Source organism: Choloepus didactylus, chromosome 10, assembly GCF_015220235.1.
Source record: "Choloepus didactylus isolate mChoDid1 chromosome 10, mChoDid1.pri, whole genome shotgun sequence".
NCBI lineage: Eukaryota > Metazoa > Chordata > Mammalia > Pilosa > Megalonychidae > Choloepus > Choloepus didactylus.
Window position 1 is genome coordinate 67,812 of NC_051316.1, and position 24,938 is coordinate 92,749.

The 24,938-nt window shown below is 50.5% G+C and overlaps 1 protein-coding gene across 15 annotated transcripts in view; it reads right to left on the bottom strand.

The window, feature by feature from the left end:
* LOC119504673 (serine/threonine-protein phosphatase 2A regulatory subunit B'' subunit beta-like) overlaps positions 1-24,938 on the bottom strand; it is a 49,094-nt gene that overhangs the window by 12,701 nt on the left and 11,455 nt on the right. For 5 of the 15 annotated variants that reach the window (XM_037797052.1, XM_037797059.1, XM_037797060.1 and 2 more), the window contains exons 2-5: positions 21,352-21,466; positions 1,815-1,918; positions 1,469-1,571; positions 900-1,140 (exon numbers count right to left, since the gene is read on the bottom strand). In XM_037797052.1, the coding sequence (XP_037652980.1) occupies positions 900-1,140; positions 1,469-1,571; positions 1,815-1,918; positions 21,352-21,466 (563 nt within the window). Of the gene's footprint in view, positions 1-899; positions 1,141-1,468; positions 1,572-1,814; positions 1,919-21,351; positions 21,538-24,938 lie in introns of all 15 variants that reach the window. The other 10 variants (XM_037797050.1, XM_037797063.1, XM_037797061.1 and 7 more) reach the window with 6 other exon arrangements.

The window sequence follows — 24,938 nt, forward strand, 5'->3', positions numbered from 1 at the left end:
ATGGGCATGAAAGCTGTCAGCCACGGGGACACCACCTCGGGGATGCCCACGAGCTCTAGATGGACGTCTCCCCAGGACGGGCCTCTGCTCTGGTCCAGAAACCAGACTGGCCATCTCAAAGCCACGGAATCCCTCGAGGTCACCACAGCAGCAGCTTGAGAGAGACCCTGAGGACACCGCAGCTGCCTCCAGAGGCCCACCGTGTACATTCCCTAAACTGGAAAATCCTGGGCTGCCAAGAAAATCCTGGACTAAGAAGAACTCGCCTGAAGTGAGGATTCACGTTCTCAGCAACGCGGCACAGTCGTCTTGCTCCTATCTGCTTCCTGTGACCGCAGAGGGCCCTGAACTGCGTCTGGCTCCCCCGGAACTCTTCCCACTCGTGGTTCTGTGTCAGGTATTCACTGCCTGTCCTTTCGCTTAGAACACCCCGCCTCCCAGGGGCAGGGCTGCACCTCCAGTGACCACACTGTGTCCTGGGGCAGCACCCCTGGGGCCTGCCCTCACCTAGGACGTGATGCTCAAAATGGCCTGCTTTCACCTAAAGCGAAGGAAACGTCCTCACTCTGAGCAACCCGAAGCTTGTCCTTCCCTGCTGAGGGGGCTCAGGACACACTCAACACGCTTGCCTTTCGGAAAACAGCCTTAGCAGCACCTGCCTGTAGCTGAGCTCTGAACTGGGACAGCCGGCCTTTCTGGGGGGCCTGCTGAGTTTCATCTTGCTCGATTCCACAGGAACCGATGAAGCTGGACTGACTGCTCTCTCGCGGATGAGAAACACAGGCTGTGTAAGGCTGGGAGCACGTGGACCGTGGATTTTTGTTTACACTGACAGGCTCTGAACCTGGCCTGACTGAAAGGGAACCTCTCGCGAGGGTGACGACAATTGTGCCACGCACCCCTGGGAGGTGACTCACGGTGGTGATGTACCGAGAGTGGAACTCCGGAGCGTCCTTCAGGAAGGCCAGGCCCGGGTGTGTGTTCACGACGTCCTGGGTGCAGAGGGAGAGGAGAAGGCTGGGGGCTCGCGCACGTGGGCAGGCGTCGCCCGCAAGCTCCTGAGGACGCTGTGCTGGTCGGGACGCAGCACACATTCAGCTGCACAGGTGAGTCACAGACATGCAGCCAGCTGAAGGCGAGCTGAAAGAGCACACAGCAGGTTTAAGGAAAGGGCAGCACAGTGTCATTGGACAAGCTTCCATCTGTAAGGATCCACTGAGTCGGAAAGAAGAAAATCATTCTGCAGAGAATTCCAATCGCACAAGCCTCCCGAGGACTCGTGTGACTGGATGTTCTGGAAACGCGGGTGCTCGCAGCGTCTGAAAGCAGTGCCTGCAGGTTGTGCCTGTGAGCCCTGTGTCTCGTGCAGCAGGTAAAGTCACACCCACATGGTGCTGGAGTCGCTGCAATGACTGTTCTGTGAGTAAAGCGCTTGTGCAGGCGGCCTCTGCCCACCCCCGGCACGGACCTGCACAAACGGGACGAAGTCCTCCTGCACCAGGTGCTCACTCCCAGGGCTCACGAGCAGACGGGTGAACCTGGCGGCATCATCGTGGCAGCTCTGCAGGACCCTGAAAGGACACAGGGCCCGCGGGTGAGGACAGGACGTGGACGGCTCGGGGGTGGGCTCAGCCCCAATGGCCCGGGCAAACAAGTGAGGCGCCCCAGGGCTCTGCACAGACAGTCCGTAGTCGCCTGCTTGTGCTGCTGCGGTGGTAGGACGGCAAAGCCCACAACAAACGAACATTCACATGGAGGGAGCCCTAGGCCCTTGGCATCCCCAGACCCGCCCGCTGCCCAGGAAGGGGACTTACTTCCTCCACATGGCGATGAACCTGTGGACGGAGACGTGGCCGGTGCACTCGCCCCCAGCGCTGTAGAACAGCGGCCCCTTCCAGTACAGCGGGCAGCCACAGGCCTGCAACACAGATTCGGACAGGAGGGGACCCTCAGCAACGCAGGGGCACCCCGTTCTCCACCGAGCACCCTGAGCTTGGGCAGGACGGGGACACTGAGCAACGCGGGGGCCCGCGGCCTCCACTGAGCACCCCAAGCCTGCACAGAGTTGTCCATGAGAAACGAAAGGCAGGATGTGACCTTCAGCATCTTTGTGCAGCCTAAGAGGAGCCGCACTGCGTAAACCATGTCCTCGCCTGAAGAGAGCTGAGAGGATGGGAGGCCAGGCCCAGGGGCCCCTGAGCCTCAGTCTCCCTAGCTGGAAAGGGGATGCACGCATCACCCCACAGCCACCCTGAGGGTGGCGGGTCAGGGCCACCATGTGGTCTCCTCGTGAATGGCAGCCGTCGCCAGCATCCTGGGGCCACAAACCACATACTGTTCAGTCAGACAAACGTGCTGCTTTGGACAGTCAACAACTCTAGCATATCCTGTAAATAAACACTGAAAGGCCCCTGATGTTTTTAAGACACGGTTGGTCCTACAAGTCGCCTACCTGTGCCCCCCAGTCTGAGATGTCCTGGGGCGAAGGGGCAGGGTACATGGATGACCAGTGCCTGCTCCAGGGGCAGCTCCGCCTGGGCACCCATCTCCACTGAGCAGCCGAGGAAGCCCCAGGTTCCCTGGCCTCCGGGCCCTTCTCGGCCCTTCACGGACCCTCTCAGACTGAGCCACACGCTCAGGGTCTTTGAGGCCTGTGACTACAGAGGGATGAGGACAGAGCAGCACAAGGAGCTGGAGAGCTCCCACCAAAGGCCAGAGCTGGCCCCAGGAAAAGCCTGGCCGAGGGGCCTGAGGGGTGGGCGGTAGCAGGGGTCTGTGAAGGGAGCATCGCATGGCAGCTCCCCCAGGCAAAGTCCCGCCGACTTCCCACTCCTGAGTGGGCAGGAGAATCCCTGCAGAAGGGGCAGACTCGCCACCCAAGAGCAGGGGTAGAGTCAGGCCCATCAAAGCACCAGCCCTGTGGGGCCCCTGCCAGGGAGGAAGCAGCCACGGAGACCAGGGTGGAAAATGGGAGGGCAAGGGCCTCTCAAGTGACCAGAATGTGCTCAAGGCCAGGCTGTGGGAGCCTGCAGAAAAGCAGCCAGACCCTGGCAGAGGGGGGTCCGGGATGGGGTCGGGTCAGGAGTTGTGGGGGACAGAGGGTGGGTTTGGGTCAGGAGTTGTGAGGGGCAGAGGGTGGGATTGGGTCAGCAGCTGCGAGGGGTCAGAGGTCAAGGTAGGGCCGTGGAGGGCAGAAGGTGAAGAGGCTCAGCAGCGTTGAGGGGCTGGAGGCTGAGCTGGGCTCCTGCTGCCCAGCTCGGGGACCTCAGCCAGGAGGCAGGTGCCCAGCAGAGACGCATGCGGGCTCCGCAGCATCAGACCCCACGGCGAGGAGTCCAGGCTTTGGGGCCACAAGGCTCTGTCACAGTTGCGGTGGGATCCACACAACGAAGAGCTGACCACTGTACGGGGGATGGTTCAAGGCCTTTAGCCACCCAGGCTGCGCCACCATCACCTCTGCGGCCTTGCAGAATTCCACCACCCCGAGAGGAGGCCTGTCCCCTCAGCAGTGCCCCCAGCCCGGGCACCCGCTGCCTTAGATGAAAGGAACATTCCAGTTAAAAGTTAAACATGGTCAAATAGGATGAAACAACAACAAAACACCAAGAGATGTCCTCCTGATATCAGGAATAGTAAGGCTGATTAAAGAAAACAATAGAGCAAACACTAACCCAAGGTAAACTGGTGGACCTATGTTAACATCCAACAAAGGTTTTAAACCAAGAAACTAATTACCAGAAATGAAGAAGAATATACCATAATTCATTTGGAAGATGCATTTGGAAGATACAAAAAATCCTAAATTTGTACGTATGTAATTAAAAAATTACATGGCAAAATTGACAACACTAAAAGCAAAAATAAATGTACAGAGTTGCAGATTTTAACCCACCTCTCAAGTAATAAGAGAAAAGAGCTAAAACTTAGTTAACGTGGAAAATGTGAATACAACTGATCAACTGGACCTAACTGATACACACAGAATGCTGCTCTAAACAAATGCAAAATCACATATTCTAGAATATAAAGCAAGTCTTCAAAGATTTCAAAGAACTGAACTCACACAGACTATCTCCTCTAACCACACTGAAGGTGAATTAGAAATCTATAACAAAGGGTAACCAGCAAATCTCCAAATGTTTGGAAATTAGGCAACATATGTCTAAATTGCGCCCAACAATGAAAGAATAAATGCCAATGGGAATTAGAAAATAAGCTGAATGCAACAATAATGAAAATATCACGCATTAAAATTCACAGCATGCAGCTAAAGCTGTAACTACAGACAAACTTACAACTTGAAATACATATACCACAAAAGAGGTTGAAATCAATTATCTACGCTTCCATCTCAAAAATGTAAAAAAATAAAATGATAAAGCAAATATTCAATAATCGACAAACGCAAATATCAATTACTTGAAAAGATTTGTAAAAATTGATAAAGCTATATAAAGACTTTTCAAGAATAAAACAAAGAAAACACAAATTACCAAGGTGAGAAATGAGGGAATATCACTACAGATGCAGAACATCAGCAAAACTAAGCGGATATTACAAATAATTTTATACCAAAAATTTGACAACTTAGATGAAATGGACTGATTAGGTGAAATGGACTGATCAACATATCTCACCAAAACTGACACAAGAATACAAAATCTGAACAATTCTGTATTTCTTCGAAAACTGAATCCATGCCTTAAAAACTTTTGCACCAAGAAAATTCCAGCCCCAGAAGGCTTCATGAGTGAATTCTTCCACACATGTAAGGAAGACATGGTATCAATCCTCTACAGACTCTTCTGAAGAATAAAGAAGACATTTCCCACCTCTTGTTATGAGGACACGTGACCTGGATGTTGAAGCCTGTGATGGTCACAAGGAAGTTGACAGGCCAGTATCTCTCAGCAACACACACACATATTAAAGGGCACGATTAGAAAAAACAAACACACCCTGAAACTAATCCTAGAAAGCAGCACCCTTCCCATCGGGGCTATCTACAGAAACCTTACGTCCAGCATCGCACTTGGTGGTGGAATACTGAACGCTCCCTCCGTGAGGCCACGGACAAGGAAAGGAATCGACTCCAACCAGAGTCCCAACCAGTACAGTAAGGCAAGAAAAAGAGGTGAAGTTTACAAGATTGGAAAGGAAGAGGCAAAATGGTCATAATGTGCAAATCACATGATGTGATTTATAGAAAACCCAAAGATTTATAATAGAATTAGTAAATGAATACGGCAAGGTTGCTAGGTTAAAATACAATATTCAAAAATGAATTACGTTTTAATATAACAGTAACAAACAAGGAGAAAATGAACATTTTAAAAGCACCATCTACTGAGAGCATAAAAATTAACTTAAATCTAACAAAATTTATGTAAGGACTCACAAAGAAAACAAGACACTGCTGGGAGAAATGAAAGAAAACCCAAATAAATGGATTTGAAACCATCCCACTTGATTTGAAGACACAATATGGTTAAAATATCAATTGTTCCCAAAATGCTCTATAGATCCAATGCTATCCCAGCAAACATCAGTGGGGATTTTTTGGTGAGAAATTGACAAGCTGCTTCTAAAACCTACACAAAAAGATGAAGGCTTGTGAGGTGGGGGAGCAAATGTGAAGGACACAACATCAGATTTCAAGGCCATCTGTACCAGGATAGGACAGAGCCTGACGGAGGAGAGTGTGGGAGGAGGAGCACGGATGGGACAGGACAGTGGGTGACCAGGACAGGGCCCGATGGAGAGGAGAGTGTGGGAGGAGGAACACGGATGGGACAGGACAGCGGGTGACCAGGACAGGGCCCGACGGAGAGGAGAGTGTGGGAGGAGGAGCACGGACGGGACAGGACAGTGGGTGACCAGGACAGGGCCCAACGGGGAGGAGAGTGTGGGAGGAGGAACACGGATGGGACAGGACAGCGGGTGACCAGGACAGGGCCCGACGGAGAGGAGAGTGTGGGAGGAGGAGCACGGACGGGACAGGACAGCGGGTGACCAGGACAGGGCCCGACGGGGAGGAGAGTGTGGGAGGAGGAGCACGGACGGGACAGGACAGCGGGTGACCAGGACAGGGCCCGACGGGGAGGAGAGTGTGGGAGGAGGACCACGGACGGGACAGGACAGCGGGTGATCAGGACAGGGCCCGACGGGGAGGAGAGTGTGGGAGGAGGACCACGGACGGGACAGGACAGAGGGTGATCAGGACAGGGCCCGACGGGGAGGAGAGTGTGGGAGGAGGAGCACGGACGGGACAGGACAGCGGGTGACCAGGACAGGGCCCGACGGGGAGGAGAGTGTGGGAGGAGGAGCACGGATGGGACAAGACAGCGGGTGACCAGGACAGGGCCCGATGGAGAGGACTGTCTGGAAGGAGCATAGACACTCACTGGTCCCAGGAGACAGGCACGGCTGCCCTGCAGGAGGAAAATGGAGCGTGCCCACTGCTGGGCCCACGGAGTTCCCACCCGAGGAAACCAGCAGCCCCGAGTTCCTCATACACAGAAACTGAAACATGGCTCACAGTCCTGACATGAAAGACCAAATAGCGAACTCCAAGAAGGAAACATAGAAACTGTTCATGCTTTGGAGTGAACTAAAGGTTTAGCAAGCAGGGCAGAAAACCCGATAACCATAAGGGAAAAAGAACATGTGTGACCCGCAGGCAGAAGAACATGAGAATGACCAAAAGGCAGTGGAAACGCACTCCACGTCAACCCAGGAGGGAGACGTAAATGAAAAGCCTAACAAGACGCCAACAATAACACCCTCAGAAACGGCTAAACGCACAACACGTAAGAATACCAAGTGTTGACAGAACATCAAGCTACAGGGCCTCTTGCCCAGTGCTGGGGGGACAGTGAAGTGGGCATCACATGAGACAACGGTTCCCGTGTCCTGTCGCCCACCTGTCAACCCTGGGACTCATGCCTGCTCCTCCCTGGAGAAAACGTACAGAAGGGCGTGCAGGGCCCACAAGACACGAGCAGAAATGATCGCAGCAGGGGCAGCTGTAATGTCCCCCAGGCTGAAAAAGCCCAGTGTCCTGGGCAGTCGAGTGAGAAACTCACAGAGGAGTAAAATTCAGCAAAGAGCAGAACCCAACGCAACATGCAAGCATGGATGCCCAAAGGGAATCCTGAGCTGCAGAAGCCCACAGAAGGGAGCATAAGTGCCTTAGAACCAACCCCCAGGTGCAGGACAGGGCAGACCGGAGGGCACGGCGGGGAGAGGGCAGAGGGCAACTGAGTGGATGCTGGAGACACTGGCGTCCTGCTCTGAGTGTGGGCACGTGGGTCACAGGACTTGAGAGCTGGGGTGACAGCTCTGCTCTAATTGCCACCTGCTGCGAGACATGAGGCACATCTGGGAACACCCAGATCTGTGCACCTGACCGGGGCTGAGCAGGAGAATGTAAGGGCCGGAGCTCCAGCACTGCTCAGGCCACAGACCAGGGACCAGCAGCCATTCCAGTCCATTCCAGAGCTCACCGGGAGAGCTGCCTTCAACGGGAAGTCTGACTCAGGGTGACTGCTGGTATTCTGAACTGACTGGGAGCAATTGGCTCTAAACACTAAAGATGCAGCTTTAAAAGACACTTTAAAATGGTCACTCAAAAGGAAAGGATACATCACATTACATCACATGATTTCACTTCTTAGAAACATTTATACTTATTTTACTTGCAGTAAGAGTCATGCTTTGTGTTGTACAGACAAATGCAGTCATGACCCAGAAGGGGGCCTTCACCCATTGTTCCCTGTGTACCCCATTACACGGTGACAGGCACAGGCCCCGCCCACAGTTCTCCGTGCACCCCATTACACGGTGACAGGCACAGGCCCCGCCCACAGTTCCCCGTGCACCCCATTACACGGTGACAGGCACAGGCCCCGCCCACAGTTCCCCGTGCACCCCATTACACGGTGACAGGCACAGGCCCCGCCCACAGTTCCCCGTGCACCCCATTACATGGTGACAGGACAGGCCCCGCCCACACTTCCCCGTGCACCCCATTACACGGTGACAGGACAGGCCCCGCCCACACTTCCTGGTGCACCCCATTACACGGTGACAGGACAGGCCCCGCCCACACTTCCCCGTGCACCCCATTACACGGTGACAGGAAGGCCCCGCCCACACTTCCCCGTGCACCCCATTACACGGTGACAGGACAGGCCCCGCCCACAGTTCCCCGTGCACCCCATTACACGGTGACAAGGACAGGCCTCACCCACAGTTCCCCATGCACCCCATTACACGGTGACAAGGACAGGCCTCACCTACAGTTCCCGGTGCACCCCTTTAGTCGCCACACCCCACACTAATCTGTTCACCACCCTAAGTTTTTATAGTTTTCTGCCCATCCAGAATGGCTCATCAATGGACTGTGCCCGTGTGTGACCTCACAGACCCTACTTTTCCCCAGCGCAGTCCGTGTGACTGTCCCACGTCCGTCTGAGTTGCCACTTGGCTCTGTCTGAGCACTTTCTTCTCTGCTGAGACTATTTCATTGTGGACATGCTGATCGCAGATGAAGCAGCTTTCAGAGCAGGGACTACTGCCAGGGTTACAATGGTGCGAAGGACACGCAAGTCCTAATTGTGCTGCACAACCTCGGGCTTCAACTACACGAAGCAGAAACTGATACATGAAAGGACAAGTACAGAATTCCTAAATATACTGGTGGATTTGATAGCACTTTCTCAATAACTGAGAGAGTAAGTATACTGAAAGTGTCTAAAAATGAAAAAGATGTGAAAACGCTATCGACAAATTGTGCAAATTGACATTTGAGAGCAGAATGTTCACTTCTTTACAAAGCAATGTGAAATGTTTACCAAGATACACTTTCTTCTGGCTCATTAAATAATCTAAATAAAATTTAAAGGACTGGAATCATACAGACAATGTCCCCTGAGCACAAAAGGAGTAAATTATAAATCATGAACAAAATTGTCTCAAAAACCTGTAATTTCAAAAATTAAGCAAAATTCTAGAGCTCACTGCCAAGGAGAAAGTACAAGACAAATCAGAAGCTTTTTGGACCTGAATGAAACTGAAAGCAACAATGTATCAATTTGTGGGATGCAGGTAAAGCAGTGCTCAGAAGGAAATGTATAGCTTCAAATGCTTGCACCAGAAAACAAGAACAGTTTAACGATCAAAGCTTCCAGATTAAGAAACTGGAAAAAGAACAAATTAAACCTACAGCAACCAGAAGGAAACAGTAAATATCAGGAAGTAATGTAATAGTAGAAAAATCAGTAGATAAAAATCATCAAAAATATAAGCAGATTCTTGGAAAAGATCCAGAAAATTGACAAATTCTGGCCAAACTGATTAAGAACAGAAGAGAGAAGACACGAATGCCAATTCAGAAATGAGAGAAGGAACCTCACTACACAGCCCACCAGCAGCACGGGGGAAAACGAGGGAACCTTAGAGCAACTTGACACCGACAGCTTCACAGCCTAAATGAACCGGGCAAATACTCTGATAGATACAAACCCAAAGCTCACTCAAGAAAATGTAAATAACCGGCGTTTACTAAGGAAATGGAAACTGTGGTTAAAAGTCTTCCCATAAAGGAAAACCTCTGGTTCCAACTGGTTTAACTGGTGAATTCTACTGAAATTTAAATAAAAAGTAACACTGACTCTAAACAAATGGCTTCAGAAAAGAAACACTTTCCAATCAACTCCATGAGGACAGAATTACCCTGATACCAAACCAGACGAAAGTTACAAGATTTGTAAGAAAGGAAAATTACAGGCCAATTATCCTTCATGAACGTGTATAAGCCCTAACAAGGTGTTAGCAATGAGGATCCAAAATCAGAGAGAGGACCATACTTCACCATCAAATGGGGTGTATCCAGAGACAAGGGATTCAAGGCTGCTTTAATATTGGAATGTCAATTTAATTCACTTCATTACCAAACTAAAAAAGAAAAACACATGATCATCTCAATACATGCAGAAATAGCATTTGAGATTCCAACATACATTCAAAATTTAAAAATAATACTAAAAGAGTCCTCAGGAAACCGGAAACAGAAGGGAACCCCTGACCTGATAGGGGCATCTACGGACAATTAATTACATCCCTCCTCGTGGTGGGCAGCTGGAGACTTTCAGCCCAAGCTGGAGAAATGGTTGGGATGTCTGCTCTCAGCTCTTCTCCTGAACCCTGCACTGGAGACGCTAGCCAGAGCAGTAAGTTAAGAAAAGGAAAGACGCACAGGTCAGAAAGGAGAATGTTAAATTGCCTTTCATTATTTGAAGATCATGTCATCTAATAGAACATTAGAAACTGTTAGTGAACCTAAAGCTAGGATACAAGATACACAGTCAATATATAAAAATCAATAGCATTTCCATATATTTACACAGAACAATCACAAGTTGAAGGAAAAAAATGCCGTTTACAATATCGTAAAAAACACAAAACACTTGGGTACAAAGCTGATAAAATATGAGCAAGACTATACACTAAAAACTACAAAATAGTTGTGAGAGAAATTAAAGGAGGTTAAATAAAGGGAGCAGTATTCTGTGTTCATGAGTCAGAATACTCACAATTGTAAAGATGTTGATTCCCCCCAAATTGATCTATGGGGTCCAGAAGTAGACTCACACATACACGATCAATATATTTTTGAAAAAGATGCCAAGTTAATTCAATGGGAAAAGGATAAACTTGTTAACAAATGGGGCTGGAAGAACTGGAAGAACTGAACAGCTATCTGCAAAAAGAAAAAAAAAAGTACCTTGACTCATACCAAGTGCCACATAAAAAACTAACTCCAATTGAGCACACTGTGTGTGTAAGAGAACTTTCAACCTTCTAGAAGAATATAAAAGAAAATCTTAGTGACCTTAGGTTTGCTAAGATTTCTTAAACAGGATACAGATTCATAAACTATATAAAAAACTTTACCACTTCATTAAAACAAACAAACAAAACTTTTGAATTCCAAAGACACTGTTAATAGACTGAAAGACAAGCTACAGATTGGGAAAAAAAGATTTGCAAAACATGTATCTGACAAAGAACTTGTATCTAGAACATACAAAAAAACACACATAACTCAAGGGTGAGAATAGCAGTAACCTGATTTTCAACATGGCAATGAGCGAACAGCACATGATCAAAGCAGATCTACGGACAGCAAATGCACACGGAAGCTGTTCATCATCAGTTCATGAGGGAACTGCAGTTACAAGGCACCCCGACACCCCACTAGAGGGGTCACCATGAGAGAGCGGCCAGTGAGGCGGTGAGGTCGCGGAGCCTGGAGCCGTGCCCCACTGGAGCAGAGCAGGCCGGCGCCCTTGGAGAGCAGCGGCAGTTCCCTAAAGCCACCCGTGCACGACTGCAGGACCCAGGCGCCCACTGCAAGGCCTTGACCTGGGAGAACCGAGGTGGACGCACACACGACATGGCACGGCACAGATGGCACTAGGAAGGGGCCGGGAAGCTACTTGTGGGAGTGAACACACTCAGTATCTGGACTGTAATGGTCTCACACAGTACACACACCAGAGCTTAGTACATTACACACTTCAAACATGTACTATTTATTGCACCTCTCAAGAAAGTGGCCAAAAAAGGAAAAGAAAAAAAAAAGATAGGGATGAAAAAACCATAAAGAAGTACTGGACATAACCATCAGGGAAATGAAAAAGGAAGCCCCAGTCATGTCACCACACACCCATAAGAATGGCTAAAATGAGCCATGCCACGTGTCAGCAGATTGGAAAAGTGGCCTTCTCCTCCGTGGCAGGCTGGACATGCAGCATGCACAGCCAGTCTGGAAGACATCGTGCAGTTTCTTACAAAATTAAACACAATCACCAAATGAGCCGGTAATTCAACGCCTCAGCTGAGAAAAAGGCAAACGTCTCCACCAATCCTGCGTCCAAATACGTACAGCAGCTTCACTCAAAGAGACAAGGACTGGAACCAAGCACACATTTCATCCACAAAGGAGCAGACAGACGAACTGACTGACTGTGGTCCAGCCACACGACTGAATGCCACCAGAACGCTACCAGAACAAAAAGGAATCAGCCACTGACCCCAACGCGGCGAGGCCCGGCGCAGACAGCAACACACTGTTACCCTCCTCATGAGACACTTAATAGAGCAAAGTAACAGCGAGCAGTTGTCCAAGGAAGGGGGACAGCAGGTGACCACAGAGGGGCACAAGGGAAAGTTCTGGGGTGATGAAAATATTCCATGTCTCAACTGTGGTGGAGGATACACAGGGCTATGCATTTATCGAGTGTATCAAACCGTATACTGAACATTTGTGAACTTTATTGTATGTAAATTTTATCCCAATAAAGCAGAGCACCCCCCCCAAAAGAAAGAATTAAGTGTTCAGCTAAAGAAGCTAGAAACAGAATGACAAAATAAAGAAAGGAGTGTAAGAAAATAATCACGATGAGAGCAAAAGTTCATGAAAGAGATAAACAAAAAATGACAGAAATAATCCACAGGGCTGAAAGATGCGCTGGGGGCGGAACCAGGCCCCCAGGCCCGGCCCTGTTCCTGTGGTGGGAGCCCACCTGTGGATGGGACTCAGAAGACGCTCCCCCTCACTGGAGGAGGGGCCTTGGTCCAAAGGGCAGATCCTCACAAGCCAAGGGAAGTGGACACAAAAATGCAGCCATGGAGCAGCCGGACACTGGAAGTCAGCGGACTCAGGAGGGAAAGGAGACACCGCCATGTGCATCGCCATGTGACGGGAAAGCCAAGGACCATGGATGGCCACAGCCAGAAGACAGAGACCCCGGAGGAAGCCAGCCCTCCAGCCTCTGCCACTGTGAGCCCGTAAGTTCCTGTTGTTAAGACAACCTGTGTGTCCTTTTAGCAACCAGAAACTAAAACAGATGTTTATTTGAAAAAAGAATTACAAATTAGTCTCTAATATGACTAATCAAGGGAACAAAGCAGAAATAAACTATCCTATATAGAAAAAGGGTCATATATACAGATATGATATAAATTTTAAAAAATCATACAAGAAAATGAAATGCTTTAGCATACTTTTTACACATTATGCAAAAAATTGTTTAGAAAAAATATGAATGATCAAAATTGACTCAAGAAATGAAAAACTTGAATAAACCAACAGCACTTAAAGGAAATTAGGAGTTACGGAGAGAGCAGGCCCAGTAGTGTATTAGGGTTCTCTAGGGAAACAGAACCTACAGGAGATATCAGTAAACATGAGATTTTATACAAACGTCTCATGCAACTGTGGGGATGCATGAGTCCAAATTCCATAGGGCAGGCAGTGAGCTAGCAACTCTGATGAAGGTCTTCCATAATCTCCCCAGGAGAGAATGGCCAGCTGAAGAAGTGAAGGTTCTCTCTTCTCCCTTAAAAGTTGTCAAGTGCTTGGATTAAAACCAGCTGACTGCATTCTCTCATTTGGAAGACACACCCTTTGTTGATGTCATCAGCCACAGCTGCAGCCAACTGACTGATGATTTAATAAACCAGCCTTCTGGCTTATTAACCAGCCACAAATGTCCTTGCAGTAATGGTTAAGCCAGTGCTTGCTTGACCAGACACCTGGGCACCATCCCCTGGCAAACTGGACACAGGAACCCAACAACCCAACTGTCACAGGTTGATAGTCCTCTCTTTCTCAAACTGTCTCAGAGAAAACAATGAAAGAAACGACTTGGCCCATTCAGTCAGCCTTGACTGACAAACTGGACAAGACCAGTCAGAGGAACATGGAGCGCACACCATCTCACCTGCCAAGAGTGGCTAAGCTTTCACCCTACAGTATCAGCGAATCAGCAAACTCCTTCAGCGCAAGGAACGCAAAGTGCTGAGACATGAATTGTCAGCAGCTGGTCAGGGCCAGCAGGAACCCTGGCCGCCTCCTGGTTCAGCGATGCAGGTCAGCCAGGCCAGGCCATCCTCCCCGGACAGTGAGAACTCAGGGCAGCACCATCCTCAGGGAGGGGAATCCGAGAGTCTCTAGCAAAACCACACACGCCCTGACCGAAAGACACATGGACAAAAAATGGGGGAGGACACCTGCCCCGGCCACGGACTGCAGTGTGGCTGTGACCACCCAGTGGGGCTGGACATTACTCTCCAGTTGGGACCAGCAAAGGTGAAACCAAGGCTCACCACATGGTGGAGAGCAAGAGGAAGGAGGAGGAGTGTGTGTGCACACGCAGTGCTGGCTCTGTGTGCCTCAGCAGCATCCCTGGGAAGGGAGGGAGTATGCGTGTAAGGGCAGTGTCCTGGAAGAGGAGGAGTGTGTGTGCACGGGCAGTGCTGACTCTGTGTGCCTCGGCAGTGTCCCTGGGAAGGGAGGGAGTGTGTGTGTAAGGACAGTGTCCCTGGAAGAGGAGTGTGTGTGCACACGCAGTGCTGGCTCTGTGTGCCTCGGCAGCGTCCCTGGGAAGGGAGGGAGTGTGTGTGTAAGGACAGTGTCCTGGAAGAGGACGAGTGTGTGTGCACATGCAGTGCAAGCTCTCTGCCTTGGCCTGGTGCCGTGACGCCACAGCGGTCTCCTGCCAGCATGGCTCACCTCAGTCACCACGGTAGAGCATGAGTGGCCGCCGACTCTTTAGACAGCAAGCTGTGAGCAGTGACCGAGCTCCACGGCTTCCAGGGTCTCTGGACTCTGGCTGCTACGCTCTGCTGCCCATCCTCACAGGGCACACGGCAGAAAGCACATAGCTCTGCTCCCCATCTCTGCAGGGGCAGACACTGCAAGCCCCAGCATTCAGCTTTTAAAGTTAACCCCAGTACACCTGGGTTCTCTTAGGGACTCGAGTGCAAGGCAAAAGTGTGCTATCTACCACCAAACACAACCTCACTAATCCAGCCAGCAGGCCAAGGAATTGCTTCAACTTTTTAAAGCCTATTATCTAAGACAGAATGTCAGACAGGACGCTGACGCTACAACCGAAGGGGATGCAAATTTGTTAGCTGAGATGTGCAAGAAATAGGCCGTAAAGCACACAACAGAAACTCAAGCCGCGCGACAGCAAGTGGCAGCAAGGAAGGTGTGTGGAGGCTCTCACCACACTGCACGTTACTTCCAGGGCTCCGAGGGAACATAAATGGCATCCAAAAAAACCACTGACTGAGGTTGTAGCAAAAGGATGACATGTCCCATAGGAATTGACACCGGTCAAACAACTTCACCCTAAAGGGACACTCAGAGATGTTTCACGGCACAAAGCTGCTGAAAGCTGGTCAAAACATAGAGAGAAGTGTGACACTGTGCACAGAAAAGATGCTTGCTCAGACTGCTAACTTATAGAAGAAAGCAAGCACCACTCAACCATTCTTGGTAAGATTTTCAAAATAAACAAAACACTTTAATTCTCCATATTTCCAATGTTTTAAATTACAGCATAGTAAATAAACAATATCTTAAGTTGTTTCTTCATTTCCCTATACAGTTATAATCAACAATCACAGGAGTTTTCAACATCTTGAGAAAAAATTTTGTTAGGTTCAGAGCCGTTCAAGAATCCACACAAACGCAGCAAGTCATGGTTTAAGTAGAGAGTTTAAGGTTTATTAGAGGAAGAAAGCAGAAGAAAGCAGGTGGGAGCCATCAGAAAAGAAAGAAAGGAAAAATGGCTCCAGCCCTCTATCTGAGAGCAGCATTTTTAAAAGGAAAAACCCACATGGGGAGGGAAGGGTGTTGGGAGAGAAGGGTCCTGCTGAGTGTGTTCTGGGCCTCGATTGGGTGGGTGTCTGTCAACTTCTAGGCTGACAAGTTGTTAGGATTCTAGCCCATTATTCTTCTCAGAAAAGCAGCTACATTATCTATCTAGGGAGAGCAAGCCTTTTCAGTTGTTTGTCCTACAGAAATATCTGATCTTGCTTTTACCCACCTTTTGGGGTTGGGGCACCACTGTGGCGGGGACAGCCTTAAACAGCCTTCATTCTTTAGTTTATGGGGAGCCTGTTTTCTGTGAGATAACCTGCGGGGCCTCTGCGTTAGAAACTCCTTCTAAATGTTAGTTCCTTTCTTTCTGGGATCTAAGAAATTTAAAGGCTGCAAAACAATCTAACTTTCCACATGGGTTATTAAGCTCCCTCTGCACAGTCCTGGCTCAGTTGTTTTATGCTCCCACATGTCCTGCAGAGACAACTGCCTGAGGGCTGTGGAGTGACTTCCAAGACACACTGCTTACTGGAAAAAGAGCCATGGGTACAATGGCTGTGCCACTTCTGACCCAAGAGGGGGAGAAATTAAACATGCAGGTGGGAGTGTGTGTGTGTGCATATATATATATGTATTTGCTCATATCAAAGAGTGAAACGACACAAAAGGGAAAGCCAAAGCTATGGAGATGTATTACTACAGAGGTGGGGAGGGGTCAAAGCAGAACAGACAGGGATGACCTCTTATCTGAACGTATCCAGTTTTTCAGTTTTGACCAAAGAACCACATATAGGTTTGCACATAACTGTAAAACAGTATCTAAAAGATACTTTAAAAAAGGAATCCCAAATAGAAGAAATGGGAACACTTCCCAAGGCCAGACAAACCAAACTCAGACAAAATGACAAGAAGAGAAAACTACAGAGCAATGCTTCTGATGAATGCAGGTGCAGTAACCACCAACAAAACACTAGTAAACTGAATAAAGCACATTTAAAAAGGATCATATGTCATTACCATGTGGGGTTTATTCCAAGAATGCAAGCTTAGCTAAATATCCAATCCTCAATACACTGTACTGGCAGTATCAAAAACGGAAACCGCATGATCATCTCAATACGCCCAGTGAATGCACTTGACAAAATGCAGCACCTTCCAGGATAGAAGCTCTCAGCAAACTAGGAATAGGAGGGAACCTCCTCAACCTGATAAACGGCATATACGAACACCCACAGCTAACATCCTGCTTAATGGGGAAGGGCTAGAAGACTGGAAACTTTATACCCTACGACTGGGAAGTGAGCGCAGCACTGCTCTTCAACATTATACCAGAGGTTCTATTCAGGAAAATGAGGCAAGAAAATGAAATAAAAGGCATCCAGTTAAAAAGAAAGAAACTATTATCTATTTGCAGATAATATCTTGTATGTAAAAAATCCCAATGAATACACTAAAAAACAATTAGAACTAACAAAAGAGTTCAAGGCTGAAGGATACAAGATCAAAATATCAATTGTATTTCTATTCACTTGCAATAAGGAAACCAAAAATAAAATTAAGAAACCGATTCCATTTACCAGAGCATTAAAAGGAAGAAACTAGGAATAAATTTAACTAAAAAGGGGCAAAACATTCTGAAAACTATAAAACATTCTTGAAAGAAATTAAGCAAGATCTAAACAGATGCAGAGACAACACGTGTTCCGAGGTGAGGACAGTTAACATGTTTAGGTGCACATTCCCAAGCTGGTGTACCGAGCCAGCGCACCCAGCTGGCCTGACTGTAGAAACCGAAATGCTGATGCTAAAGCACAGACGGAAACTCAAGGGGCCCCGAACAGCCAAAGGGGGCCTGAAAAAGAGGGACCCGGATGGAGGAGTCACACCTCCCGATTCCAAACTTGGTGGGGAGCAGCAGTGGTGGCTTCTGTACGGTTAGACACAGAGCAGCGGGATGCAACTCAGAATCCAGAAACGAGCGCTCACAATCACGGCAACTCCTTTTTGACCAGGATGCCAAGCAATTCAACGGGAAAGAACAGCCTTTAAAATATTTTTTCGAAAGAGAAACATCCACGTTCAAGCAGGAAATTATACAACATGTAGGATTTGTGTTAAGAGACAAGGCTGCTGGGTGAGGAAGGAAGTAGAGGAAAAGGGATGACAAAAGTTCAGCCACATGTCAATAATTATTGATGTTCAGTGTCAGGTACATGAACATGGAGGTCTGTTACACCATTCTCTCCAGTTTTATGTGGGCTTGAAATTTTAAAAAGAAAATTAAATGAAATCTGACTGTATATAAAAATTGAGCATGACTAAACACAATTGATCCTGGGAATTCAAAGAAATTCAGCATCAAAAAATGTATCAACAAAAGTCACTAAGTAACCGGAACAAAGGAGACCATCTTACATGCATCTCAATACGTGGAGGGATCATAAAATGGGTCTTGATAAAATGTTCCTTCAGGATAAACGTGGAATGGGAAGGCACCAGGAAGAGAGGGCTTTCCTCAGCCAGGAGGGACACCTGCCTGTCTCTGCAGCAAACCCCACGCAAGCAAAGACACCAGTGGGGCCTGCTGCCAGTCAGAGTGAGACCCAGGGGGATGCAGTGTGCCAGGCTTGGAAGAGACCCCAAATGTCACTCCAGACCACACAACTTCCCAGAAAATCTGAGAGAACTTCAGACATAGGGTTAGAACCCATAACAAAGCAGCATGTTTGTGAACACAAGATCAACCTGCAGGAATCAGAATGCTCCCTCACAGCAGTTAGGAATCAGGGTGCTCCCACACACAGTTAGGAATAAGGTGGTCCCACAGGGCAGTTAGGAATCAGAGTGCTCCCACATGGCAGTTAGGAATCGGGGTGCTCCCACATGGTGGTTAGGAATCGGGGTGCTCCCACACACAGTTAGGAATCGGGGTGCTCCCTCACAGCAGTTAGGAATCAGATGCTCCCACAGGGCAGTTAGGAATCAGGGTGCTCCCACACGGCAGTTAGGAGTTGGGGTGCTCCCACACACAGGAATCAGAGTGATCACACAAGGCGGTTAGCAATCGGGGTGCTCCCACAGGGTGGTTAGGAATTGGAGTGCTCCCATAGGGCGGTTAGGAATCAGAATGCTCCCACAGGTGGTTAGGAATCGGGGTGCTCCCATACAGGAACAGAGGCAGCCTGAAGGAGGACTTCATGGGGAAGAGAGTCAGGGGCCAGCGGGACCCAAGGGAAGACTGCACGAGGGAGAGTGGGTCTGAAGGGGGAGGCAGGAGCAGGGCCTGCTGTGAGCACGAGGTGCATGTCTTGGAGCTGCGGGAGCCCCAACTACGGGGGCTGGACAGACACGCAGAGGCCGGCAGACACAGAGATGTCCTGGGATGCAGAGACGTGGCCTCTGACAAAGGCCACTTTGCGCATCACTGAGGAATAACGTCTGTTTCATAAATGGTGATGTGACCACAGCAACTGATATACAAAAAATTAAACTGAATGCCTACTTCCCATCATGAGCAAAAATGAATTCATCATGGATGGAAGGAAACTGAAAAGCAAACAAGCTTTGAGAAGAAAAGAGAAACCACCTCTCTGATAGCAACGTAGGAGGAAACAATGCATAAAACTCAAAAAGACTGACAAACTTGACATCTTAAAATTTAAAATGTCTTTAAAAATGACACAATGGAGTACAAGTATGAGCTACAGACCAGGAGAACCTTCCCTAATGCACACAGCACACAGCGGTGTCCAGAAGGGGAGAAACGTCCCTTCACGCATAAAACGGACGGAGGGACAGGGTCCACACAGCAGGGCTTTCCTCAAGACACATGGAAAAAGGGTTAGAAACCACAGGCTGAGAGGGGGAAGAGGGAAGGTGAGGAGGACAGGGTGGGAGAGGGATAAAGAGGAGGGGAAGAGGGACAGAGGAGGAGGGGAAGAGGGATAAGGAGGAGAGGAAGAGGGACAGAGGAGGAGGGAGAGGGAGGAGGGAGGAAGAGGGACGACAGACAGAGGGACGAGAAGAGAACCAAAGAACCATGCCAAGAGCACAAGAGGCCAAGGAGAGGAAGCAGCAGACCCAGACAAAGCCTCAAAGTTCCACTCTGAGGATGCAAACCCCAACAGCGAGAGCAAGCGGACACTGAGCTAACCCCAACACCTGGCACAGGGCAGGGCTGGACACACGAGTACCCCAGCACAAAGGGCTCATGTGTGTATACGATGCTGGGGTCTGCAGGTGCTGTCCCTTTGAGGGGAGTGGGAGAATGTCCCGTGACTCCGCAATTCCACTTCTAGGGGACGTGTCCCGTGACCCCACAATTCCACTTCTAGGTTGATGTGTCCCGTGACCCTGTAATTCCACTTCTAGGGGACGTGTCCTGTGACCCTGTAATTCCATTTCCAGGTGACACGTGGGGGTAAGCTGGCAGGGAGCTTGAGGCAACGGGTCCCTCCCCCACTCCAGGCCCATCCACAGGGAAATGTTAAGTAAGTCGTGATAGAGGATTGATACAGAAACGAAACAGGACGTATTAAGTCTACAGCGATCAACATGATAAATCCTGAAAGCACAGAGTACAGAGAGGAGCCCCAAGTGCAAAGTGTCTGGTTAGCTCTGCTGACCATGTTTCCTACAGCCTGTGAACCGATGCTGCATCTTCTAAAGCGGGCCCCAGGTGGCCATACCACACCTCGGCTTCTGCTACTCCCGGAGAGCACGGCCGGTCTGAGAGGAAACACCCTCACACTTATGGGGCACCACTCAATCATGGCCAGCCAGCCCCACGACGCCCCGGCCTCATCCTCACCCGCTCCCATGGAGACAGAGGACACAGGAGCTTCTGCTCTCGCTCACTCTGCCCTATGACCACCTGGTGTCCCCGCACGGCCCTGCGTGAAGGCGAGCTCCCCCTGGACACGGGGATACACTGAAGACTCTCCCTGGTCTCCTCCCTCTCCATCTGCGCTGGGCCCTCCCAGACCCCATGCCCGGAAATGGAAGCAAAAGGGGTGCAGAGGCACGATGCCCAAAGGGCGGGTCTAAAGGCTCGCGGCAACACAATGGGGCACAAGGACTCAGGGCCTGTGGGGGCAGCCTCAGAAGAGCAGCCACCCCGTGCAGGGGGACGAGAACAGAGGTCGCACACGTTCTGCGCGGATGTTGGGGTTCACATCCACTACCCCTCCAGGTCAGCACACACACGGATGTCGGGGTTCACATCCACTACCCCTGCAGGTCGGCACACACACAGATGTGGGAGTTCATGTCTGCTACCCCTGCAGGTCGGCACGCGCACGGATGTCAGGGTTCACATCTGCTACCCCTGCAGGTCGGCACACGCATGGATGTCAGGGTTCATGTCTGCTACCCCTGCAGTTAGAACATATGCAGGTGTTGGGGTTCAGGTCTGCTACCCCTGCAGCCGACATACACGCAGATGTCAGGGTTTGCACCCGCTGCCCCTGCAGGTCGGCACGCGCACGGATGTCAGGGTTCACATCCACTACCCCTGCAGGTCGGTACACAGACACTTCTGTGTCCTCACAGCATTTCATGGGAAGCATCAGTATAAAATCCCGCCCATGTATAGAATTTCCGGCAGTGAAAGCAGGCAGAGACTGGTCACTGAAGGTGACACCAACTGCCGTGGCCCAGCTGGGGACACCCACCTTGGCCACCTGGCCCATGTCGTCTATCGTGGCTCTCTCGTGCGGGAACTGAGAGAAGGTCGCCTCCACCCGGGAGATGACAGCGTCGACATCCACGGCGTCCTTCGGACATCCTCTAGAAAAATAAAAGGTTGGAATTCTTTGGCTTGTGGCGGGTGGCAGAGGGTCTTCTTTCTTTGTCTGAACCTAAGAAGTAAAACAGGTGACACTCAGTTACAGTGTGGGAACGTTAGATACCCTTCAAAACCAGCGAGATTCAATCACCACGGCTATCGCAGCCAAGCCTGGGGTACCAGGCCACAGAGGTCCCTGACTGGGACACGAAGCTGCCAAACATGGAAGCAAACCCTGCCAGGCGACTACCATGCTAGTAACAAATCCCCAGTGACTGACTGTCACAGAAAGCACGACCCCATCAGGCCAACATAATTTTAATGACACAACCCCACCGAGCTGCCTGTGGTGGTCAGTGGGATCCAAAAGGAGTGAGGCGGGCCAGATCTCCCTCTGTGGCTCAACAGATGTGCCTGCCCTGCCCTGCAGGCGCCGGTTACAGCACAGACCCTGCCCCCGCCCTCCCCTGGAGCAGAGACCCTGCCCCTGCCGTCCACAGGGGCCTGCGCCCCAATTCAGGAGGGAATCTGCGATGGCCTGGGACCAACGTGTCACCTGAACTGTGCTATGTCGCTGTGAAGGGTGCATTGGTGCCCACCCCACCCAGCATGGCCTGTTCCTCCGCACGTTTCGGGGTCTGAATTCCCAAGCCCCGATGGGCAGAGCTGCCGAGCAGCATGCAGCCAAGAGAACACGCGAGGGGCAGGGCTCAGCCTGTGTGCAACACGGGGGTTCTCAACACCAAGCTGCTGCAGCAACGGAGCAGTGCCCAGCTACCTGGGAAGCCCAGTGCTGCTCTAAGAAAAATGAAGCCTTTTCTGATTTCTTTACCAACTAGTGAGCCTTGATTTTAATTCCTTTCTGTGTTTATTCAGTTTTCCAAGTCTTGAGTTTTCTTTTGGTGACACAGAGTTAATTACCTGCAGATGCCTCGAGCCACCGGGTGGCTGGGGCACCTGTGCACTGGTGGAGAAAGGCACGGGGTCCCGGGAACTCAGGGGATCCTCCAGGGCGACTGCACAGCCCCTCACATTCAGAGCAGCCTGCGACCATGGCAGACGGGGAAACCGAGACTGAGGATGCCAGGACCCCGGAAGACGGCCACGAAAGGCCACCCTGGGCCTCGCCTGCTCCCTCCTAGACTTGAACAGCCCTGAGCTGCACACTGTGCTGCTCATGCCACTCTGAGCTCAGGGCTGGACAAAAACACAGAAAACCGTGTCACTCCACAACATGGGCTCTTTCCTCCACTACTCAAGAGGGTCTAACAAACCAGGGAGACGGGAGGAGGGAGGGGATGTCTGACCACCCACCTAGTTCAGAAGCAGGGAGGGGAGGAGGGAAGGGAGGAGGGAGGGGACATCTGACCACCCCCCTAGTTTAGGAGGAGGGAGGAGGGAGGGGTCCATGGCAGGACTGCCATGTGCTCTCTCAGAGGCTTTAATTTCCTTGTGCAGACAGTTTCTCTCAAGTCACTGTTCGTGCCGTCCGTGTCTCAGGGCCAACCTTGGGGCTGGTCCTAGGAGAGCTCAGCACTGACAAAAGCAACATATGGCACAGAGAACTCCTGACTGGGGCGAGTGTCCTGAAGCAGCCAAGGCCAGCTCGTCCTCCCCACACCAAGGTCAGGCCAGATCCACGCCCCCGGGCAGTTCAGCCTCTCCCCGCCTCCACAGCCACCAGCAAAGCTGAGCTGGCCACATGTCACATAGGAGGGCTGTTTCCGCCCGTCACACCCTAAAAATACCTAAAAGCCACTTTTCTCAGCCCGTTGCGTCACCCTCCTCATGCAGAGACTCAAGCTGCCATCCATCCTCTCGTGTGGACCCCTATGGAGACCCTTCCCATGACGGGGCGTCCTGCAATAACACCCCATGCCCAGCTCAGCCTTCCAATCATGAAGCCAGGGTGCGTGACGCTCCGGGACCTCAGGCACTGCTGGGTGCACACTTCCTTCCCAGACAGAGCCTGTGAAGTGTGTGGATGGGAGTGCTGCCCCTTGGGTGCAGGGTCCGCCTGGGAGGGGTGCAGTCCCTGTGCCTCAGTATCCCTGTGGGCAGGCCTGCCCCTCACACACAGCTAGGAGGAGGGTGAGCACCGGAGGGGTGCAGTCCCTGTGCCTTGGTATCCCTGCGGGCAGGCCTGCGCCTCACACACAGCTAGGAGGAGGGTGAGCACCGGAGGGGGGCAGTCCTTGTGCCTCGGTATTCCCACAGGCAGGGCCAGGAGGAGGGTGAGCACAGGAGGGGCGCAGTCCCTGTGCCTCAGTATCCCCATCGGCAAAGACAAGGCACAGGGGTGGGACCATGCCCCCCACAAAAGGCATATTTGGGTCCCAGCCCCAAACTGTGGGTGGGAGCCCATTTGTAACAGGACCTTGGAAGAGGTTCTTAGTTCAGGTGCCCGAAGCGAACAGCGTGGCCTTATCCCACCATGGCAGAAGTCCCTGGAAGCAAAGGAAAACGGACATGAAGGAGAAGCCAGGGGAGCCATGAGCAGCTGAAAGCCAGTGGAACTCAGAGAGCACAGAGAAAATGCCGCCATGTGCTCGGCCATGGGACAGAGGAGCCAAAGGACTCCAATGACTGTTGCTGCCAGACGACAGTGACCCCAGGGGGAAGCCAGCCTTCCAGTCCCTGAACCCCGGGGGAAGCCAGCCTTTCAGTCCTGACACTGTCAGTCAGTCAATTCCTGTTATTAGACCAACCCACTACGTAATGTGAATTTTAACTCATTTTCAAAACCGAGGCAACAACAGCAGTATATAAGGCAAAGAGGGACTGGAACTGAAGTGCTGGAGGATTTGTCAAATGAAGGACAAAGATACTGATTCATTTTGGACTTGGAAAAACTGTTTTTTGACAATTCTAGGAGAAGCACTAAGCTAACACAAAGGGTAGACTCCAAACCATTGGATGCGTAAAAAGGAATGAAAAAAAAAGAGAAAGGATCAGATAAAAAGAAATGCAAAATAAGATGGTAAAAATAAATAAAAATCTATTAAAAAGTCACAGAGTTGATATTCCAGTTAAAACACAAGATTAGATTGAAAAAAGGAGATATTTATTTATAAGAGGTACATATAAAACTTAAAGCACAGGAAGGTCAAAAATTTCAAAAAGGATGTCAAAGCTGTACAGGCCACAGGGACCAAGAGAATGCTGGGCGCCTATTTTAAAACCCGCGAGGCCAGCAGGAGGTGACAGACAAGAGACCCGGGCACTGCTGCGGGACACGGGAAGGCTCGGGCTGAGGAGAACAGGATCCCGGATTCACCTGCCTGGGACCCCCACAAGCCCAGCAGTGAGGGGACAGGATCCCAGATTCACCTGCCTGGGACCCCCACAAGCCCAGCAGTGCGGAGGGGCTGCCACGGCCCCTGCAATGGGGAACGGAGCCAAGCCCTCAGCAGTGACAGGGGCATTCGTGCAGACGCAGGAACTCACCAGCTTAATCACGCGGACATGAACAGA